General features: G+C 32.5%; 1 protein-coding gene across 1 annotated transcript in view; it reads left to right on the forward strand.

Moving 5' to 3' along the window:
* Window positions 1–21,291, forward strand: part of LOC103599321 (protocadherin-15) — a gene marked incomplete at both ends in the record, with an annotated part of 204,472 nt that overhangs the window by 120,758 nt on the left and 62,423 nt on the right. The window contains one exon of the mRNA XM_008583428.1: window positions 9,079–9,172. Coding sequence (XP_008581650.1) covers window positions 9,079–9,172 — 94 coding nt within the window. The remainder of the gene's footprint in view (window positions 1–9,078; window positions 9,173–21,291) is intronic.

The raw sequence follows: 21,291 nt of genomic DNA on the forward strand, positions 1-21,291 counted from the left end.
TAAAATCCACTGAGGTAGAAACATTTTATTTGCAGCCATAACCTGGGATTAATTAGATCCCTTTAAAGTTGTCTGCTACTCATAATGACAAGGGCATTTCTGCAAAGAGTAACTTAGCACCAAACTGTTCATTCAAAGGGAACCTTTAAGGCAAGATGTGTTACAAACACATTTAAGATGCATAAAGTCCACCCTTCAATTTCTGATTAATGTAGGTATATTCTAAAAAAGGTAAAAACATTTTTTTTTTAAATGCATGTCCGTGCTAAACCTATTTGGGGTATAGATCAGCATCATTCCACTTATATCTCTGAACATATCAGAAGTAATGTGAAATATAAATATATATCAGATAATGGGAACAGGCATTAAAAGAAGATATTGAATGTTTCTAAAGAGATCATTTGCTTCCCCTCTGCAATAGCAAGGCAGCTATTTTGCTTTTGCATGTGGCTGGTTGCTAAAGAGCTGTGCTTCCTACCTCTCTGCTGTTTTCTGTATAATCATGGGTGATTTTACTTCCAGAACCAATGGAAATATAAACCTGGCCCATGATTATTACAAAGTAAAAGCTTTGACAAGCAAGTTATTCTTCAGTCTAAGGAACACATGGTACGTAATGTCAGATCAAGAAAACCATGTGTGGGTCATTTGGTCTTCTGAGGAACACCTGCAATTTTACACTGAATAAGATTTCACAACCATGAGTTAGTAATACCTGGGAAACCTAGACAAAAACAGTATTTCCCAGACTTTTAGATTTCAAAGATAAACACAGTTATATTTTAAAAGGGAAAGGCTTAACTATTTAAAATTTTCCCCACTGGGGATGTCAGAATCATAAATTACCTACAATTTATAATCACCATTAAAGAATGAAAATTTTTTTAAGGGACACTTTAATGGAGACTGTGTAGTATTGGCATTAGAATAGACATATAGATGACTGGGATAGGTTTGTAAGAATCCAGAAATAACTCCTAACATTTATGATCAACTGATTTCCTAATAAGGAGCCAAGATGATCCAATCTGGAAAGAATTGCCTTTTCAACAAATGAAGTTGGGAAAACTCACAAAAGAATGATGTTGGATTTCTATCTCACACCATTCACAAAAATTAACTCAAAAATGGATCATGGACCTACATATGAGAGATAAAACCATATGACTCTTAGAAATGAATACAGAAGTAAATCCTTATTATTTGGATTAGTCAACGCTTTTTTAGATACATTGCAAAATGAACAAATGACTGAGAAGATTGATACATTGGACTTCATCAATTTAAAAAAAAATGTTTTTCAAGGGACACCATCATTAAAGTAAAAGAAACCCACACATTGAGAAAAAGTATCTTAAAATAACATATTATAAATAACATGTATCAAGAATCCATAAAGAACTATTATAACGCAAAAATAAAAAAAAAGAAATAACCCTATAAAAATGAGTAAAAGATGAGCAAAGGATTTGAATAGACATTTCTCTAAAAAGATATATAAATGGGCAGTAAACACATGGAGGTATTGTCATAGTCATTAGTCATCAGGGAAACACAAATTAAAGCTATAAAGAGATACTGCTTCACACTCACTTAGAATGGCTATCATAAAAAAGAAAGGGAATAACGGGTATAGGTGATGATGTGGAGATATTGGAATCCTCAGATATTTCCAGTGGGAATATAAAACATGCTCTTTGGAAAATAGTTTAGCATTTCCTCTAAACGTTAAACATTGAGTTACCATATAACCCAGCAATTCTACTCATATCTACTCAGGAGAAATGTAAACATACGTCTACATAAAAACTCGCACAAATGTGTTTATAACAGAATTCTCTATAATAACATAGAAAATGGAAACAACTGAAATGTCCAATTACAGGTGAGTGGATAAACAAAATGTTGTGTACTCATACAATGAATTATTAATTATCAATCAAAGGGAATGAAATACTGAATCATGCTACAACATGGGTGAACCTTGAAAACATTATGTGAAGTGAAATGTCCCTCACAAAAGAACATATATTGTAGGATTCCATTTGTATGAAATGTTCAGAACAGACAAATCCATAAAGACAGAAAGTAGGCTAGTGGTTGAGAATGAGGGGTGGGAGAGAATGGGGATTGATTGCTAAAAGACACGACATTGAAAATACTAATATAATTTTAATTAATAAAATTAATTGTGGTGATGGTTGAACAACTCTGTGAATACACTAAAAATCAATGAATTGTACACTTCAAATGGGTGAATTTTAGGGTATGTAAAGTATATGTTAATAAAGCTGTTTTAAAAAAGAGAAAAAGACAACAATGAAGCTTTCACCTGCCCTGGTAAGCAGGAAGCCAGGTTCTCTCTTTTAAGGATTCCCCTTCTTGTTCTTACATATTTTTTCCTCGATGCTAAAGAATATTCCAATTGCTGGTTGTAAAATCTAATGAGACATCAGTTTACCAAAGAAATTCTCTATTTGTGCTTCTTCCCTGCCAAGTGTTTTTCTAGTACTTCTTTCATCTCTGTTTTTGAAATGAAAAAGACACTGGCTGGGTCACAGAAGTTCTCCAAGGTGTAAAAGATGTCAGTGCAGAAACTTCTTTGTCTAAATTGACCACAATACTTAACATTACAGCCCTTAGGTCACCTCAGAAAGCCATCTCTTTAAGATGCAAACTGCTTCCAGGAAAGCTAAAGCAGGGCAGGTTTCTGTTATGGTTGCATGACCCCATTGATGATTATGCTTGATTCAGGGTTCAATACACTGAGCCCATTGCTTCAATTTTATGGTCATTTTATTTCGGCCATCTCATTTCTGTTACTCCCAGTGACATTAATAGGCTAGCCTAGATCATTAGCAAAACATTTCAGTGCACTTGAAATTGGAAAAAATCATTGACATTTCAACAGCCACCCTCTTTGAAACTTCTGGGATTCTCATGCAAATTTGCACCACTACTCCGTAACTTTCGAGGATTTGAATAATTATGTATTCTCTCAGAAAACAACAGAAAATACACAATATTCTACTTTATCAGATATTTCAATACATACAGATAGTGTTTCATTTACATTTTCCATCTTAAAACAAACCAAAAATGTTGCATATTTATTATTTACTTCACTATATTATTTATGCTATACTGCAAATGCCAGCAATAATCATCATTATACCATTACTTTATTTTCTTTCATTGAAATAAAACCATGCCAAAATGTTTCCTGTAACTCTTTAAAAAATATTAGTAGTGATGAATAATCATGTCAATATTAGTGTGGTTTCACAAAGTACTGGATTGGTATACATTTTAATAAATTGGGTTATTCACGTAGCCAAGAAAAGAACTCACTCTGAAAAAAAAGGCCTTGGTTCTTTAAAAAACATAAACATTGATTATAAAATCATTTAGTACTACTACATATTAAAAGGCCAAATCTGTATCATAATCTGTGTGATTCTGTGGTAAAACACATTATTTTAATAACTTTTCATAGTATCTGGGTTAATAGTTGCGTATGATTCAGCATATGTTTATTTAGCTAACATCCATAAATAAGTAAACATCTAAATAAAATGTAAAGTAAATTCCCCTATAAATATGGTGGCCAAATATTTAAGTTATTTATCACGGGAAGTTGAGAAATTGCCATCTCTCAGATTATTCTGGATTGTCATTATTGTAGCATAGGGGATGTGATGTAGCACTTGAAAGCCAAATGCTAAAAAGAGAATTTCCAAAAATTATTTTTGTCTCTTATTCAAATTTTACTTGAGGAAATTTTTTCTTCCCTGACATTTTAATTGTTTTCTAATGTTATCTAATTCATTTTTGACACTAAATTTAAAGCTTGATTATGTTTTTCAAATCAGTTTGAATTTTATGATCCCATTGAAGTTTAAATAACATATAAGAAAGATAATATGCATTTTCCTTCCTAATAGCTCACTTCCATTTTAAAAATATATATTTGGATCAAACTACTTCTCACACTTTTCACTCTGCCATCTTAGTTCATGCAACCATCATCTTTTCCCTAAATTGCTATCAATACTTAGCTCTATTGGTCTGCATTTATTAATCATCAATCACTATTTAACATTGAATTCCATGCCAAACTTGAAGCACCTCATATTTTGAAGTAAACTCTAACACCTCTAAATATCATTATAAGGCTCGAAACATGGTGTCCAAAGCAGCATGATAAATATGTGAAGTCTCAGACTCTTGCAAGTGTGAATAATGTTAAGACACAACTTGTAGAACTTACTGACAAAGTTTAAAGGAAGCATAGTCTACATACCATAACATATGAGGTGATCTCTCTCAGTCTGTAATAATGCTGCTGTAATTTTTCTTAGTAATCAATGCAATTTAGGAAAATGGTTACATATAGAAGCAGACTTTAAATTCTGGCAGTTTGAATGGTTTGGAAGTATATATCCTCTATTACTTTCTATTTACATTTTTTAAATAATTTTTTAAACAAATTTTGAGCACCATTTTTATGCTTATGAAAATCATATTGCCTAAAAGAGCTTGCTTTTGTCAAGCACAATACACTTCAGGAATGTAGCCCTCAAGTTTAGTGCAATATAATTATATATATTCTGTGCAATATAATTAATGTAATTGAGATGAAATTCACAAGGCATGAAATTAACCATTTTAAAGTGAACAGTTCAGTAGCATTTAGTAGATTCACAATGTCATACAACTACCAATTCTATCTAGTTCCAAAATATCTTCATCACTCCAAAAAACAAACAAACAAACCTGAATCCATTAAGAAAGTGTTCCCTACTCCCTTGTACCTTCAGCTTCTGGCAACTACCAATCTGTGTTCTCTCTCTATGGATTTACCTACTCTTGATATATTTTTTATAAATTAAATCATGTAATGTATGACTATTTGTCTGGCTTCTTTCACTTAGCCTAATTTTACAGAATTCATCCATGTTGCAGCGTCTATCAGCACTGCATAGTATGGCTGCATAGTATGCCGTTGTATGAATAGACAACAAGTTGTTTACCCTTTCATAAATTGATGGGAATTTGTACTGTTTTTCTACCTGACCAGTTATTGTGAATACTACTGCTATGAACATATATATGTACATGTATTTAAGTGCCCATTTTTAGATTTGTTTTGTTTTCATTTTCATTTTTGTTTTTTTAGTATATACTTGGGGATAGAATTGCTGGAGCATATTGTAATTCTGTGTTTTAACTTTTCGAGGAACTGACACATGTTTCACGTAGTGACTGAACCATTTTACATTCCAACCAGCAATGTCTAAGGGTTGCCATTTCTTTGCATCTTTACCAATATATTTATTGTCCTTTTTTTTTTTCTTTTTTTAGCAGATGGCTGGTAAAGGGATCTGAACCCTTGACCCTAGTGTTATTGGCACCATGTTCTCCCAAGTGAGCTAACTGGCCAGCCCTTTTTTTTTTTTTTTTTTCTATTTTTTATTTGTTTGTTTGTTTTGTTTTGTTTTTAATTATAAATTCCATAGTGGGTATGAAGTGGTACTTCACTGTGGTTTTAATTTTCATTTCCCTGATGACTAATAATGTTGAACATCTTTTCATGTGCTTGTTGGCCATTTGTATATCTTCTTTGGAAAAATGTCTGTTCATGTTCTTTGCCTACTTTTTTTTAACTGGTTTGTTTTTTTGTTCTTGAGTTGTAAAAGTTCCTTATATATTCTGGAAACCAAGCCCTTATCATATATATGATTCAAAAATATTTTCTCCCATTGTGTAGGTTGTTTTTTTACTTTCATGGTAATATCTTTTGATACACAAAAGTTTTTAAAATTTTGATAAAGTCCCATATACCTATTTTTCTTTTTGTACCCTGTGCATTTGATGTCATATCTACAAGATCATGAAGATTTATCCCTACGTTTTTATCTACAAGTTTTTTTGTTTCAGTTCTTATAATTAGATTGTTGATTCATTCTTAGTTTTTTTTTTTTTTAATATGGTGAAAGGTAGTCTAATTTAATTATTTTGCATGCAGATTTCCAATTGCCCCAGCACTATTTGTTGAAGAGACTATTTTTTTCCCCCTATTGAATGATCTTGGCATACTTGTTGAAAATCAATTGGCCATAGATATACGGGTTTATATGTGGACTCTTAATTCTGTGGCCTATATATTCCCCAGTACACTTTCAGATGCCCTAATTTCCAAGAAACTCTCTACCCAGGCTTTCCTACCAGGTCTTTATCTTTTGCCTCAGGTGATTGTGGTTTATTCCTTGCCTTTCAGTGTTTTAGTGGAATGTCCACTGCTTTTCTGCCTTGTGTGAGTTCTGAGTTTGGCTAAACGAACAAAAGTACCATTTTTTCAGACATGCTCCAGGTAGGTTAGAATAGACCACCACAATTCTAGCTTTGCTTCCTCCAGAAATAGGGACCAGAGTGCCACACTGGGAACATTGACTACCATTTTCAAGACCAACCTGAGGCAGGGAGAGGGTGGAACAAAGACAAGTAAAAATAGCACATAGTGTTTCTACCGTACCCAGCTGCTTTTTTCTTTTCTTTTCTTTTTTTTTTTTTTTTGTATTCTGTATTCATTTCAATGCTGTAAACCTTTGACTGTTTGCCAGAGTTCCATCAAAGTTGGTTCTTACCTTACCTGCTTGATTTTTATTTTTCAATGTTTTTGTGGCAAAGCCGTCTCTTGGAGCTGTCTACTTTATCATTTTCACTGACATCACTCCTGTGCAATATATTTTCAATCCTGTAAAATTAGGTAACACTATTGATGTTTTATCAGAAATGATACTTATATACTTTTAATATATGAACTTACAAAATTTATTGCATTTCTAAATGTAGCCCAATGTATTCTGGCCTGATAGCCTCTACTCAGCCAATAACACAACTCTTCTTTGCCAGTTATTTCTGGGATTTTGTGAAAAAATGCTCATGTGTACTCATAAACTAGTTTTTCAGCTATGAATACCAAAAATACACTACCTAATCTCTTCCTCCTTCTCTTGTCTCCCAGATATCCCATTCAATTGCTTGTACATTGAGTCACAAAGCACATATCATCTCAAGCAATGGAGTGTATCCATCATAATCATCAGACCATAAAAAACGGAAAGGACATTCTTGGGGGGGAGGGGAGAGAGGGAGGAGGGCGGGAGGTGTCGGTGAAGGGCCATAATAATCATATACATTGTATATTGACAAAATAAAAATTAAAAAAAAAAAAATACTGCAACTTTGAAAAAAAAAAAAAAGAAATTGGAACTAGAAAATCCTAAGAATTCAAGGTGTTTTGACATGATAATTAAATTGAATTAATTTGGTTATACTTTAAAAAAAAAAAATTGGCTGTTTATGTGTAATATGGCCCTAAAAAGGAATATTATATAAAATTTTAGTAATTTTCCAATTTAATATGCAAGAATATAGAGGAAGAATATAGGAACATAGAGACATTAATGGGGGGGGGCAATAATCCAATTTTTTTTCTTTCATTTTACTGCAGCTGTTTTCAGATTTCCTATTTCTTAATTTGCTTGTGAATAAGTCTCAGTAGCAAGAAATGTCTTACTTTTCTCTTTGAATGTCATTTTAAAATGAGATTATATGAACCATCTGCAGTGTAAGAAGTTGATCCAAACCTCATAGTTTTAAACATACTCTGGGAATTCTTTTCCAGCTATTTGAAAAAACATTTTAAAAATGTACAAGAAGTAAAGTAGTTTTTCAGTCATACCATATGTTTAGAACTTTTTAATGTCCATGTCAATACCAACAATAAAAATAAACAAATGGATTAACTGTGACTCTGACCTTGATTCATTGGCTTTACCTCTTTGTACTTAACTACCATATGTGGGGTGTGAATTTAACTTCCACCTTACAATATAATCACTTACCTTAAAATGAGAGCTTTTTATCAAAAAGAAACAAATTATGTTTTTATATTTGATAAATATTTTAGTTCATACTAAATATTTTAGTAGATACTTGCTAGGGCATTTTTAAAATGTCAGGTACAGTGAGTGTCAGATTGTAAAATATAATAAGTATTTATTGAACTTGTTTTAGAGAGTAATACAAATAACCAAACTGATATCAAAGAAAATAAATATCTGGAAGCATGTATTTGTGGCAGCGAATAAGGAGTAGGAATGAAAATATTCTAAGTATAAGAATTGGCCAAATGTTGTTCATTTCCCATTATATATAAATTAAATTAAGAACCACCTAAATCTCAAAAAAATAACAAAATGATAATATTGTTAGTGTTTCACAAAGAGTTCATTTTTACAAATTATAAAATGAGAGAGTGCATGCTAATAAAATTATATTTTCTTCAAAAGAATATAAAATATACAGCCTGATTCCTTTTATGAAAACAATTATATATTTAAATGTCATTATAAAATAGAACAAAAAGAAATATTACAAAAATAACCATAATTTTTTTCTATAATCAAAACATTTCTCTTTATTTTCTAATTTTTCAGTATGAGCTTCTATTATTTTGAAATTAGGAAAAATGAAAAATAAACTTTTATCCACGGGCTTTGTCAAAGATGGAGTTTAGATGGTTTGTATTTCCGTAATGGACATCTTTGTAACAATGAACTGGAAGTTGATGCAGATTAGTTATAAGAAAGCATTCGTTGACTAAGAGTATTTTGAGACTGCTAAAGAAAAATGGAGTCCTTTACCTTGAAATAATCACAAACATGATTGATACCATTCTTTCTGGAATGAATTAAACATATTTATTTTGTGCCTGTGTGTTTTTTTTGTTGTTTTTTTTTTTTTTTTTTTTTTTCCCCTGGAGGCTAGAGAATCAACTCAGTTATCTCATTCAGTTTTGCAATTTATCATTATGGTTAAGAAGCCTGACAGCCTTGAAAGTTTTCTCAATTATCAGTATGAATCCTGGTGTCATCCATCTTAAATACTCAGACTATGATTGCTGAGGGAGACAAACCTATCAAGAGTAGTTCACTATCGTATGAAGACCCTCTTGTGACATATTGTCTTTTTGTGTTTTATTTCTTTGTTCGTTTTCTCTGTCACTAGTACTGGGATTCTAACCTTAGGCAAAGCACTGGACAGGGAGAGCACTGATCGCTACATTTTGATCATCACAGCTTCAGATGGCAGACCAGACGGGGTGAGTATGCTCTCTGGAATAGGGTTATAAAAATAGTATTAAAGAAACTGAGAGAGTCTTATAGTCTTGTACTTTAAAACAATTTATTACAGTCATGAATTAATCTTTCTCACCTGGAACAACTTCTTAGAATTGCTAGGAGAAGTGCTCTTTTCTCAAAGGCTCTTATGCACCTACACTGTGTTATAATATTGCAGCCTTTGACTTGACACAACAGATATTTGTGATCAGCATTTTTACCCGATTGATGTAGGAAATGAAATCACTTTATTCTAGTAAGTATTCCATTGTGTCTTTCATCTGCACACACAGCACTATGAGATGTGTTCTGGAGATTTTACTGTGTTGTAATCTCTTCTCCTTAATGTCACTTTTGTGGAGGTGGGAGTAGGGAATTGGTTTTGTGGATAAATATCTTTAAGCACTTAGGACACTGATTTGATTGATTCCGCTCAGAAACCTGAGTAATCCTTGATGATCTAAGTGGTTTAATAGGCTCATAATTCAAGAGAAGGTTAATTCTGTTTCCTCTGGATCTTAAAATCAGTTTGAAGAATAAATAAAGTTTTTACTCATTCCAGAGTGTTTTAAATTCATTGGTCTGTATTCTTCAAACCACCCTGTTCAAAACTACCACCGTCCTGATTTCTATGCATTGTATTATTTTGGTTGTTAGTAATTGTTTTTTCATCGTTTCTATGCCATGATTTATGCATTTTTTCATTTATCAAGTGCTTATGTGCTAACTTAGTGCTGCTGTCTGAAAATAATTTCAGATATAGTGTAGATGTATAAGCAAGGTTCACCCAATTCAAATAGCAACGTATTTCCCGTGTATGATTTTGAAATGACTTTGTTATATAAGATACCTTGGCCAGGGGCATATGATGATGTACTCCTCACATTAATTTGAGGAGTATTTCTGAAAAAAATATATCTTAATAAAAATATAGAAGATTGATTCCTTAATAATCTGAATTAAAAATGAGAAAAATAAATGGGGATAATTAATTAAATTTGATAATTATGATCTAGCCATAATAAACTATTTAACATTTTTCAGATATTAAAGAACTATACATAGAAAATAAAATATACTGAACAGTTTTAAGAAATAGCTAATATAAGATATTTAGATAATGGAAGAATGAAGAAAAATAAAACCTATGATGAATTGGTATATATGCAGTAGCTCTGATTATTACAGTGTGCCTGTGTTAGATGTATGTAAAGAAGTCAGTGAGATCCTCTAGAAGGAAATAATTGAAAAACTTGACCTATAACAAAAGTTTAATGTGTAATTTGGCTAGACAATAACTGAGGGGAAAATATCTGAGGAGGAGGAGGAATTATTTAGCATAGAGTAAGGGATATAATTAGAGTGATGTGAAATTAAGAAGGAACATTCAGATCAACCATTAAGAAAGAAAAAAAAAGGATAGTACATAGCTTTGAGACATATCATATTATAAATCAGAACTGAATAAATCAGTAATGATGTTAGCTAGGTTTTTTTAAGTCTGGCCTTATAAATAAAACAAGGCAACAGATGGAAAATAAATAGTATACTTAGATATCTAGCATACTCACAATCTACTGATAAGTTCTGGGTTATAACTAGTGGTTTCATTCTTTCTAAGGCATTTTTCAATAGTTTCCTGATGTACTTTAATTCTCCTCTGTCAGGTCACTTAGCATTTCTAGGTTCCTATTTTCTCATTCTTATGATCAATAAGGTGTCATTAAGCTTTAAAATTATGATAGTTTGGAGTATTTAGAATACGAGTAGAGACCAAAACATGTATTTTTCAAACAAACGATTTTCTTTAATTTATTTATTATTTATAATATAATTTTAGAGATATATTTATATGTGGGAATATATAGTTGATTCCTGAAGAAGAAAGTGATTACCTGAAAGTGATATTCTCACATTCTGGTAGCACATTTCTTGTCTAAATACTTAAATTTATGTCCTTTGAAGAATAATAGTAAAATTAGTTTTTTAACCTTAATAATCATGGGCTTCAAAACAGATAGATATTTAATGAACACAGACCACAGGTGTATGGATTTTATTTGAATCAAAATGATTGCCATCAAATTGTGTGAAACAAATCGCCGGGATAGATTTGAAAATTTTGTGATGAAAAACTACTTCCCTCTACTACCACAAAATAGGGATGGGGAAGAAAAAAGCTCACATTCTACTGGTCATTGTTAATTTTTTGGTAGACAATTTTGAGGAAATTTAATGTGATTTTCATATACGTTTTTCTAAATTTAGTTTGCCAGTAATAGTTGAAAAGTCTATATAAGATAAATGTAATTTATTGTTATAAATATTTAGGGCTGGCTAGATAACTTACTTGTTTATAGTGTAGTGTTGTAACACCAAGATCAGGGGTTGAGATGCACACACTAGACAGCTGCCAGAATAAATGAATGAATGAATGAATGAACAACTAACTAACTAACTAAATAAGTAAATAAAAATTGTATTTCTTTAGCTATCATGAGTACAGATAAAATTATATCTTTATTTAATAAATATTTAAATATATTTGAAGTCACTGCAAATTTTTGAAGTTGCCAAATTCCTTCAAAAAGCTGCCATCATTCTTTATTCCAATGTTTTTACATTTTTGCTGAAATAGGTTTTGATTAAAAATTGTATGTGTTGTTAGTTTTGTAAGCAGTTTTCACTTTACCTAGTCTATTTATAACAATAGCTTATAGAAAACCTCTCAGTATTCATATTTCTTTTTTCACTTGAAGTAATATGTATAATAATTTCTCTTTTTAGAAGGTGCCATGTAAAAGTCTTTGCTTTGAACTAAACCAAGTCAAACCAATTTGAGTTAAAAAAGCATTTTAGTGTAAAATCTAGGCACACTTGATTATATTTTTATGCAACAATTTGATTAACAGTCAATGACAGCATTAATTTTTAGGCATGTGACTGTAAGTAACAAGAAGCCTAGCCAATAGTAGCAAAAGTGAAGGAGAGCTTCTTTATCCAAAATAAAAAGAAACTTAGGAGAGGATTCTGGGAAAATGGCAGAGTAGGAAGCAGCAGAAATCTGTCTCCTCATCGAGAATCTGTCTGGTATAACGATTTTGGAACTCCGGAGTCTATTGAAAGCTTGCATATTTCAGGGGAATGCTTGGATAGTAAATTACACTTAATTTCAGTCAATTTTCACTCTTATCACACTAACAGCTACTCATTCTCTACCCTCATCACAATGGCAGCTATGCAAATTCCCCTGGGGCAACCTGCACACATCTTGCAAGAGTGAGGGTAGATACTAAGGACCCTGTCCCCCAGATGTTGGAGATTTATGCTGTGATCACTGATTGCTGCTTCTTATCACAGAGGTGCAGGCAAAGAGACAGGGGCCATTGTTGTGACACCTTCTACCATTATTGAAAGCCTCTCCCCCTCTGTCTGAAATGACTTCCAGAGAATTTAAAAGGATGGTGCCTCCCTCCATCTTTATTTTATTCATTTTCCCCTTTTGGGAGCCAGATATTGAAGACTAGAAAATTCAAAAGTAATCATATACATTGGAGAATTTAGAAAGTCATCACACATATCCAGGAGAAAGAGTAGGTTCGGAAAAGACTGGAGAAAATCTTAAATTTATACCTCAGTCTGATCCTCAGCAAAGAGACAGCCTACAACAATTAAAAACAATTCAGCAAACCCTGAAGAAGGGGGAAAATCTATTTTCAAAGTTACCACATTATTAGATTCATATATCCAGCTTTCAACAACAAAATCACAAGGCATACAAATACAGGAAAACATGATTCATTCAAAGGAAAAAAAATACATGCCAAGAAAAACTGTCCCTGAAAAAACCTGATGGTGCATCTACTGGACAAAAACTTCAGAACAGTTGTCTTAAAAATGCTAAAGAAAATAAAGGAAGATGTGGAGAAAGACAAAAGTTGTATAAACATAATGGAAACATAGAGGGAAAAACCTAAAATGATATCAAAAGAAGAGTTTCAATATGAATTAATGGAAGAAGTTCTGAAGCTGAAAGGTGTAACAACTGAAATGAAAGATGAAAAATTTACTAGAGAGATTCAATGGCAAATTTGAACAGGCAGAAGAAAGAATCATCAAACTTTAAGAAAGAACAATGTAAATTATTGTCTGGAAATGAAGAAAAAACGTGAGAGTTTGAAGAAAAGTGAACAGAGAGAGTCTAAGAGACTTGTGGGACAACATCAAGCAGACCATCATAGACATTTTGGAAGTCCCAAAAGGGGAAAAGAAACAGAAATAGGAGGAAATTATATGTGAAGAAGTAAAGGCTGAAAACTTTGCAATGTTGATGAAAAACGTGAAAACAGTTATTCAAGAAGCTCAACAAAGTCCAAGTAAGATGAACTCAAAGAGACTCAAACCACAGTACATTACAATCAAACTGTTAAAAATCAGAATTTTTAATACAGCAAGAGAGAAGCAACTCATCACATAAAAGGAGTACTCTGTAAGTTTATAAGCAGATGTCTCATTAGAGACTTTGAAGGCCCAAAGCAATGGGCTAATATATCAAAGTGCCAAAAGTAAAAAAAAAAAGGAAACCAAGAGTTAAATGTCTGGCAAAATTGACCCTCAAAGTTGACAGAGAAATTAAGATATTTGCAGATAAAAATATGAGGAAGTTTATTACCAGTAAACCTTTCCTGCAGAAAATGCTAAAGTGAAGCCTGCAAGTTGAAATAAAAGAACACTAGACAATAACTTGAAGCTGTATGAAGAAATAAATAACTAAGGATTTCAATAAAGGTAAATATGTGGGATTTACAAAAGCTAGTGTTATTGTAACAATGGTGTGAAACTTTACTTTTTGTTTTCTATGTTATTTAACAGACCAATACATTTAAAAAAAATTAGTCTAAAAGCTAGTATTGTAACTTTAGTTTGTAACCCATGTTTTGTTTTCTGCATAATTTAAGAGATTGATATTTAAATTATTAGATTATGTTTTTGGAAACATCGTATAAAGATGTAAATTTTGTGACATCAGCAACTGAAAGAGCTGTTAAAGGAGCAAAGTTTTTGAATGTTTTGAAGTTTAGCTTGTATAATTCAAATTACTGTTTCAATTTTAGGATGTTTGATGAAATCCTCATGATAGTCACACAAAAACAATAGCTATAGGAAACATAAAAGAAAATGAGAAAAGAATTTAAATATTTTCTACTAAAACTAAAAAAAACATGAAAGAAGACATTAACGCAGGGAATAATCAACAAAAAAGTTATCAACCATATAGAAAACAGTAAAATGACGAAAGTTAAGTTTTATCTTTATCAGTAATTACTTTAAATATAAATAAATTAAACTCTCCAATCAAAAGACAGAAATTGACAGAATGCATGAAAGCATATGTCCCAATCATAAGATGTCTACTAGAGGCTCACTTGAGATCTAGAGACACATATCAGTTGTAATGGAAAGATGGAAAGTGATAATTCATGCAAATAGTAACCAAAGGAAGGCTATTATTCTTGACTATAGTAATTTCAGGCTAAATAGACTTAAATACAAAATTTTACAAAAGCCAAAGAAGAATATTATATATTAATAAAGGGTTCAATACAGCAAGAATGTGTAAGAATTATAAACATTTATATATCTAATAACTGACCATCAAAATATATAAAGCAAAAAATGGCAGAATTAAAGAGAGAAATAGACAGTTCTACAATAATCATTAAAGACTTTAAACCTCACTCTGAATAATGGATAGAACAGCCAGAAAGAAAATAGAGAACTTGGGGCCGGCCCGGTGGTGCACTGGAGAGTGCGCCGCTTGGGAGCACGGCGGTGCTCCCACCGAGGTTTCGGATCCCATGTGGAGACCGGTTCCCGCTCACTGGCTGAGTGCAGTGTGGGCGCAACACCAAGGGTTGCGATCCTGTTACTGGTCAGTAAAAAAGACAAAAAGGAAAAACAAAAGTAAAAAAAAAAAAAGAAAATAGAGAACTTGAACAATACAGCAAACCAACTAGATCTAATAGACATGTACGGAACACTCTATCCAACGAAGGAATATGAATTTTTCTCATGTGCACAGAGGGTATTTTTCAAGATAGAGTATATGTTAGGCCACAGATTCTCAGTATCTTAAAAGACTTAAAAAGATAGAATTTATACAAAGTATCTACTCTGACCCCAATAGACTAAAGTTAGAAATCAATAACACAGGGAGAACTTTAAAATTTACAATTTGTGGAAATTAAACAACACACTTTTAAGCAGCCACTGGATCAAAGAAGAAATCAAAAAGGAAATTAGAAAACACTTAGAGGCCAATGAAAATAAAGACAACATACAAAAAATTATGGAACACATCAAAAGTAGTGCTAAAGGGAAAATAGATAGCTACTCATATTACAAAACAAAAAAATCTCAAATCAATAACCTAATTTGCAACTTATGGAACTAGAAAAAGAAAAACTAAACCAAAAGTTTGCAGAAAGAAGGAAATAGTAATGATTACAGCAGAAATAAACACAATAGACAACATAAAAACAATAGAGAAAAATTAATAAAATCAAAATCTGGCTCTTTGAAAACATCAAGAAAGTATATGAACTGTTAGTTACATGAACTAAGAAAATTAAGAAAGAAGACTCAAAGTACTAAAATCAGAAATGGAAGTGGATACCTTACTGTCAGTTCTACAGAAATGAAAAGATTATAAGAGAATGCTATGAGCAATTGTATGCCAACATATTGCATAAACTAGAAAAAAATGTACAAATCTCTAGAAACCTAAAGCCTTCTAAGACTAAACCTGAAGAAATAAAATATCTAAATAGTCCTGTAACTAGTGAGAAGGAATCTGTAATCATGAATTTTTCAGCAAAGAAAATCCCTAGACCTGTTAGTTTCATCAGTAAATTTTACCAAATGTTTAAAAAACTAACACCAATCTTTCTCAAACTTTTCCAAAAAATTGAAAAGGAGGGAACATTACACAACTCATTTTAGAGGTCGGCTTTACCATGATACCAAAGCCAGACAAAGATACAAGAAAAGAGAGTGAGACTAAATATCCTTTATGAACACCGATGTAAAAATTTTCAACAAAATAATAGCAAACTAAATTTAGCAGCATATTAACATAATCAATGACTAGGACCAAGTGGGATTTATTCTTGGAATGAAAGAATGATTCGGTATACTTAAATCAATCAATCTAATGCATCACATTAATAGGATAAATGAAAGGGGGGGGAAGCATGATCATCTCAATCCAGACAAGGCATTTGACAAAATTTAGCATGTTTTATGGTGAAAACACTCAACAAACTAGGAATAGAGGGAAACTGAGTTGTCATAATAGACTCATATATGAAAAACCCACAGTGAACATCATGCTCAATGTTGAAAGACTGAAAGCTTCTCCTTAAGATTCAGAACAAGGCAAGGATGCTGCTTTTACCACTTCTATTCATCACATTACTGAACTTCATAATCAGAGCAGTTAGGCAAGAAAAAGAAAGAAAAAATGTTTTATTTTTTATACTTGTTCTAATCTTCCTCCTGAGTCCCACCTGTTACTTGGATAGTAATGTGTGAATATGTGTCTGGGCAGGTGGTGGCGGATGTAGTTTTGGTCACATTTAACTTGTTTAGAACAGTATCTCAGATCTCTTCTGTTTAAGTCTATCTTTTCAACATAAATACCTGTTAAAACTGTCAACTGAACAGTGCTATGCTTCTCCGCCCTGACCCCATTTTAAAATTGTTGCCTAGATGTAGCATTTATTTATCAATCCTTAATGTCTGCAGGAAGACGACCATCTCATACCATGCCCTTCATTTCTGCTGGTCTCTGCTGTTTATTGTATGGCCAGTTTGGTCTCTTGACTGCTGACTTCTGTATTATGTCTCATCCCTTAATGGCCTTTTCTAAAATTTTTGTTTATTTGTGTATGCATTTATTTTTATTATTAGCATATTCGTTATTACAAATCATGATTTTTTTATGCCCCTCCCTAAACCCCCCTCCCTCCCTCCCATCATCGCCAGTAACCATAGGTTTGTTTTCTCCTTCTGAATTGTTGTGGTGTTCTCTTTCTTTCTTTCTTTCTTTCTTTCTTTCTTTCTTTCTTTCTTTCTTTCTTTCTCTCTCTCTCTCTCTCTCTCTCTCTCTCTCTCTCTCTCCTTCCTTCCTTCCCTCCTTCCTTCCTTCCTTCTTTCTTCTTTCCGCCCAGTTATAAGTGAGAAGACATGGTATTTCTTTCCTAATTTGGCTTATTTCCCTTACCATAACATTCTCCAGACTCATTCATGTTGCTGCAAATGACAGGATTTCATTCTTTTTTATTGTTAAGTAGCATTCCATTGTGTATATATACCACAGTTTCTTTATCCAGTCATCCGTACATGAACACTTAGGTTGGTTCCATATTTTGGCTATTGTAAATAGAGCTGCAATGAACATGGAAGTGCAGGTATCCCTTTGACATGATGATTTCCATTCCTTTGAATATATGCCCAGTAGTGGGATTCCTGGATCATATCATAGCTCTATCTGTACTTGTTTGAGAAGCCCCCATACTGTTTTCCATAATGGCTGTGCTAATTTACCATCCCACCAACAGTGTAGAAGAGTTACCCTTTCCCCACATCCTCACCAGCAATTGTTATTTTTGGTCTTTTTAATAATGGCCAGTCTAATTGGTGTGAGATGATATCTCAGTGTAGTTTTGATTTGCATTTCTCTGATGACTAGTGATGCTGAGCATTTTTTCATGTATCTGTTGGTCATTTGTATGTCTTCTTTGAAAAGTGTCTATACATCTCCTTTGCCCATTTTTTAAATGGACTATTTGTTTTTTCACTGTACAGTTGATTGAGTTCTTTGTATATTCAGGATATTAATCCCTTGTTAGATGTATAATGTGCAAATGTTTTCTCTCATATAGTAGGTTGTCTTTCCACTCTTCTGATTGTTTCCTTTGATGTGCAGGAGCTTTTTAGTTTGATATCATACCATCTATTTTCTCTTTTGTTGCTTGTGCTTTTGGGGACTTATTCATCAAGCAAGCAAGCAAGCAATAAATAAATAAATTAAATAAACAAACAAACAAACAAACAAACAAACAAATAAATAAGTCAGAGGCATAATGTGTAACAGAGATGAAGAAAGGATTACTCAAAGCACCATGAATGTGATGAAAAGCCTGAAGGGACTGCACCTCAGCAACTCCTCTTTTAGAAGGAGAAAACTGGGTACAGCCCCAATTCAAAGTTAGCTTCTGTTTTTTATTGTAAAGACAAGGAACTTTCACAAGAAAAATCAGTTGATTTAATCATTACAAAAGGACACAAAGACATGTGCAGTGTTACAAAAGTTATCTATGGCTAAGTATAGCTTAACAATGGAAACTAGGAACATCAGTAAAATTAACAACATGACATTCCAAAGTACAGTTCGTGAAAAGCTAAGTTGGGCAAACTGCAATCATTGTCTAAACTATAACCTCTCCTTACATGATATAAATCTTAGTGTAATTATCTCTAAAGTTTCCACTAACAGACAGCTTTCCCCTAGCAAACAGTTTTTCACATCTTTCCCTTCAGCAATTCTTAAAATCTCTTAACAGGATAGGTATGACAATCACCTTTTCACTCTAAAATCATTAAAGTATTCAATCCCATACCTAAGCAGTGATCAGAGTTGATTAGATGGACTGTTGTCTCCTATCCAAGGCCGTTTGTCCCATACATACATTTACCTAAAATCTGATTCTAAAAATCAAATGAGAATCAAGATTTCTAACCCACTACAGATATCATACCATCTATTTATTTATTTTTTTCTTTTGTTCCTTGTGCTTTTGGGTTCTTATTCATCAAACAAAAAAATAAATAAATAAAGCCAGAGGCATAACACTACCCCAATTCAAATTATACTACAAAGCTATTGTAACCCAAACAGTGTGATACTGTCATAAAAACAGACACTTGGATAAATGGAACAGAATAGAAAACCCAGGAATCAACCCACACATTTACAGTCAGCTGATCTTTGACAAAGGCAGCAAGAATATACACTGGGGAAAATACTGCCTCTTGAGTAAATAGTGCTGGGAAAACTGGACATCCATATGCAGAAAAAATAAAACTGGACCTGTACATCTCACTATGTACCAAAATCATCTCAAAACAGATTAAGTACTTACCTACAAGATCTGAAACTGTAAAATTATTAAAGGAAAATACATGGGAAGCACTCTAGGTAATAGGACTTGGCAAAGACTTTATGAATAAGACCCCTCAGTGGTGTTTTGAGCATTCAGTGGTGTCCGCTACTGTTGAGTGATGATCCTACAGTCAACTTTAGCAGATAAGATCCTGTCTCCTCAACCCAAGGTGCTGTTCACATAGCAAACCTCTCAGTGCCTCAAGGCCTTTGGGAATTTTAGGATTTTTGGAGCTAGGTACACACAAACCAAGCTTTTCCCTTGGGCCACCTCTCTCTGCCATTGCTGTATATTCACTGCCATTTCCTATTAGGCGTGACCTTCTATGAAACCCATGAAAATTCTCTGGAGGCTTACATGCTCCAGAGAAATACTGCCACTATTTTACCCAAATTTTTCTTATAATCCCAATACCTATCTCCCTTTCCCCATAATGTTTACATAATTCCTCCTCTCTTAAGGTGTGGCCCAGAGTGGCTGTAAGGTCTTAGGGGGAGAACAGTTGTCTCTTGCCTCCTTGTCTCTTCTGTGTCTCCTCTTCTCCTTCTCACAATCTACGCTAGGAATCACTTCTCCTTTCTCTTTCTGGAAGACACTCTGCATTTTTAGTGTGTTTTTCTCAGAGGGGAAGAAAGCCTCCCAGTTCAGTCTTGATGGTGGAACAGGCACCCTCTCTACATCTTGAAAGAAATGCTATGATGTAAATGAGACTGGTTTGGCTTTTGATGTTGTTGCTAGAAGATGTCTTACACTTAAGGATGGAAAAGTTTTATATTAGTATTGTCTAAATAGTTTGCCCATTACTGAATATATGTATTTTTCTTGTCTTATAGGCCTAAATCAAAAGCAATCAAATCCTAAACTATATTTACTCATTGTCCCAAACTTCAAAATCTCTATTTATATTGAAAGGAATTTTAGATACACTGATAAACATTTTTATTCAGATGGGAAAACTTTGTGTTCTATAAATGGCATTTTTTGCACTTTCTTGCTAATGAAAATTTTCATTATTCCTTCCAGCTGTTCCTCTTTTTCAGGTGTTTAGAAGAAATAAGTTAGAAGATAATTTATTTCAACATATAAAAATATAATTATTTTCATATAAAAAAGTATAGCAAGCATTTAACAGTGTTCATTGAGTTTCTGTTGATGACTAGTCCCATGGATAGACATGATAGAGACATTTCTGACTTTCAAGGAATATAATCTCAGAAGAGGACCTCCTGCCTTTTACTTCCAAATGAAAATTAGCAAGTTTTAATAATTCTAATCTATTAAAAATTTGTAGCAATGGGACAACTTTTTAAAAAATTACCCTATTTAACTTTTCATCTTTAAGAATATTTCTACCTATATATTGAAATATCAAAAGATAATAATTCTGTGAATATTTAGTGTATATGAAAGACTATAGTAAAGCAATTGTACCTTTGAGACATATTTCTTCTTTAAGAAATAGATTAATGATAAGTGTCCCATAAGTGAAAGATTACCTTTTCTCTGGCACTGTTATCTGCTTTCTTAATAAACAAATGGAAATATTTCTGGCTTGATTCCTATGCAGACCACGTGTCTCTGCTCAGATAAATTCTAAACATAAATGCTTATTAAACTATTTCTTGAATTTCAATCCTGAAGAGCACAGAACAAACGGCTGTGCTATGAGATGCTCATAATATATGAAGAAATCGTTTCTAAACCATGAGATATTTAACAAATTTTGAGGCAAAAGATATGACTCAAATGATTAAAAGACAAATAATTTTTTGTATGATTTAAATGCAAAGTGAGAACCCATACTCTTATTCTTTCTAGTATTAACTCAAAAATTGTTTATTAAATTTGCAATATTACACCCTCTTTTTAAAAGT

This window comes from Galeopterus variegatus, unplaced genomic scaffold (genome assembly GCF_000696425.1).
Source record: "Galeopterus variegatus unplaced genomic scaffold, G_variegatus-3.0.2 Scaffold2913, whole genome shotgun sequence".
NCBI lineage: Eukaryota > Metazoa > Chordata > Mammalia > Dermoptera > Cynocephalidae > Galeopterus > Galeopterus variegatus.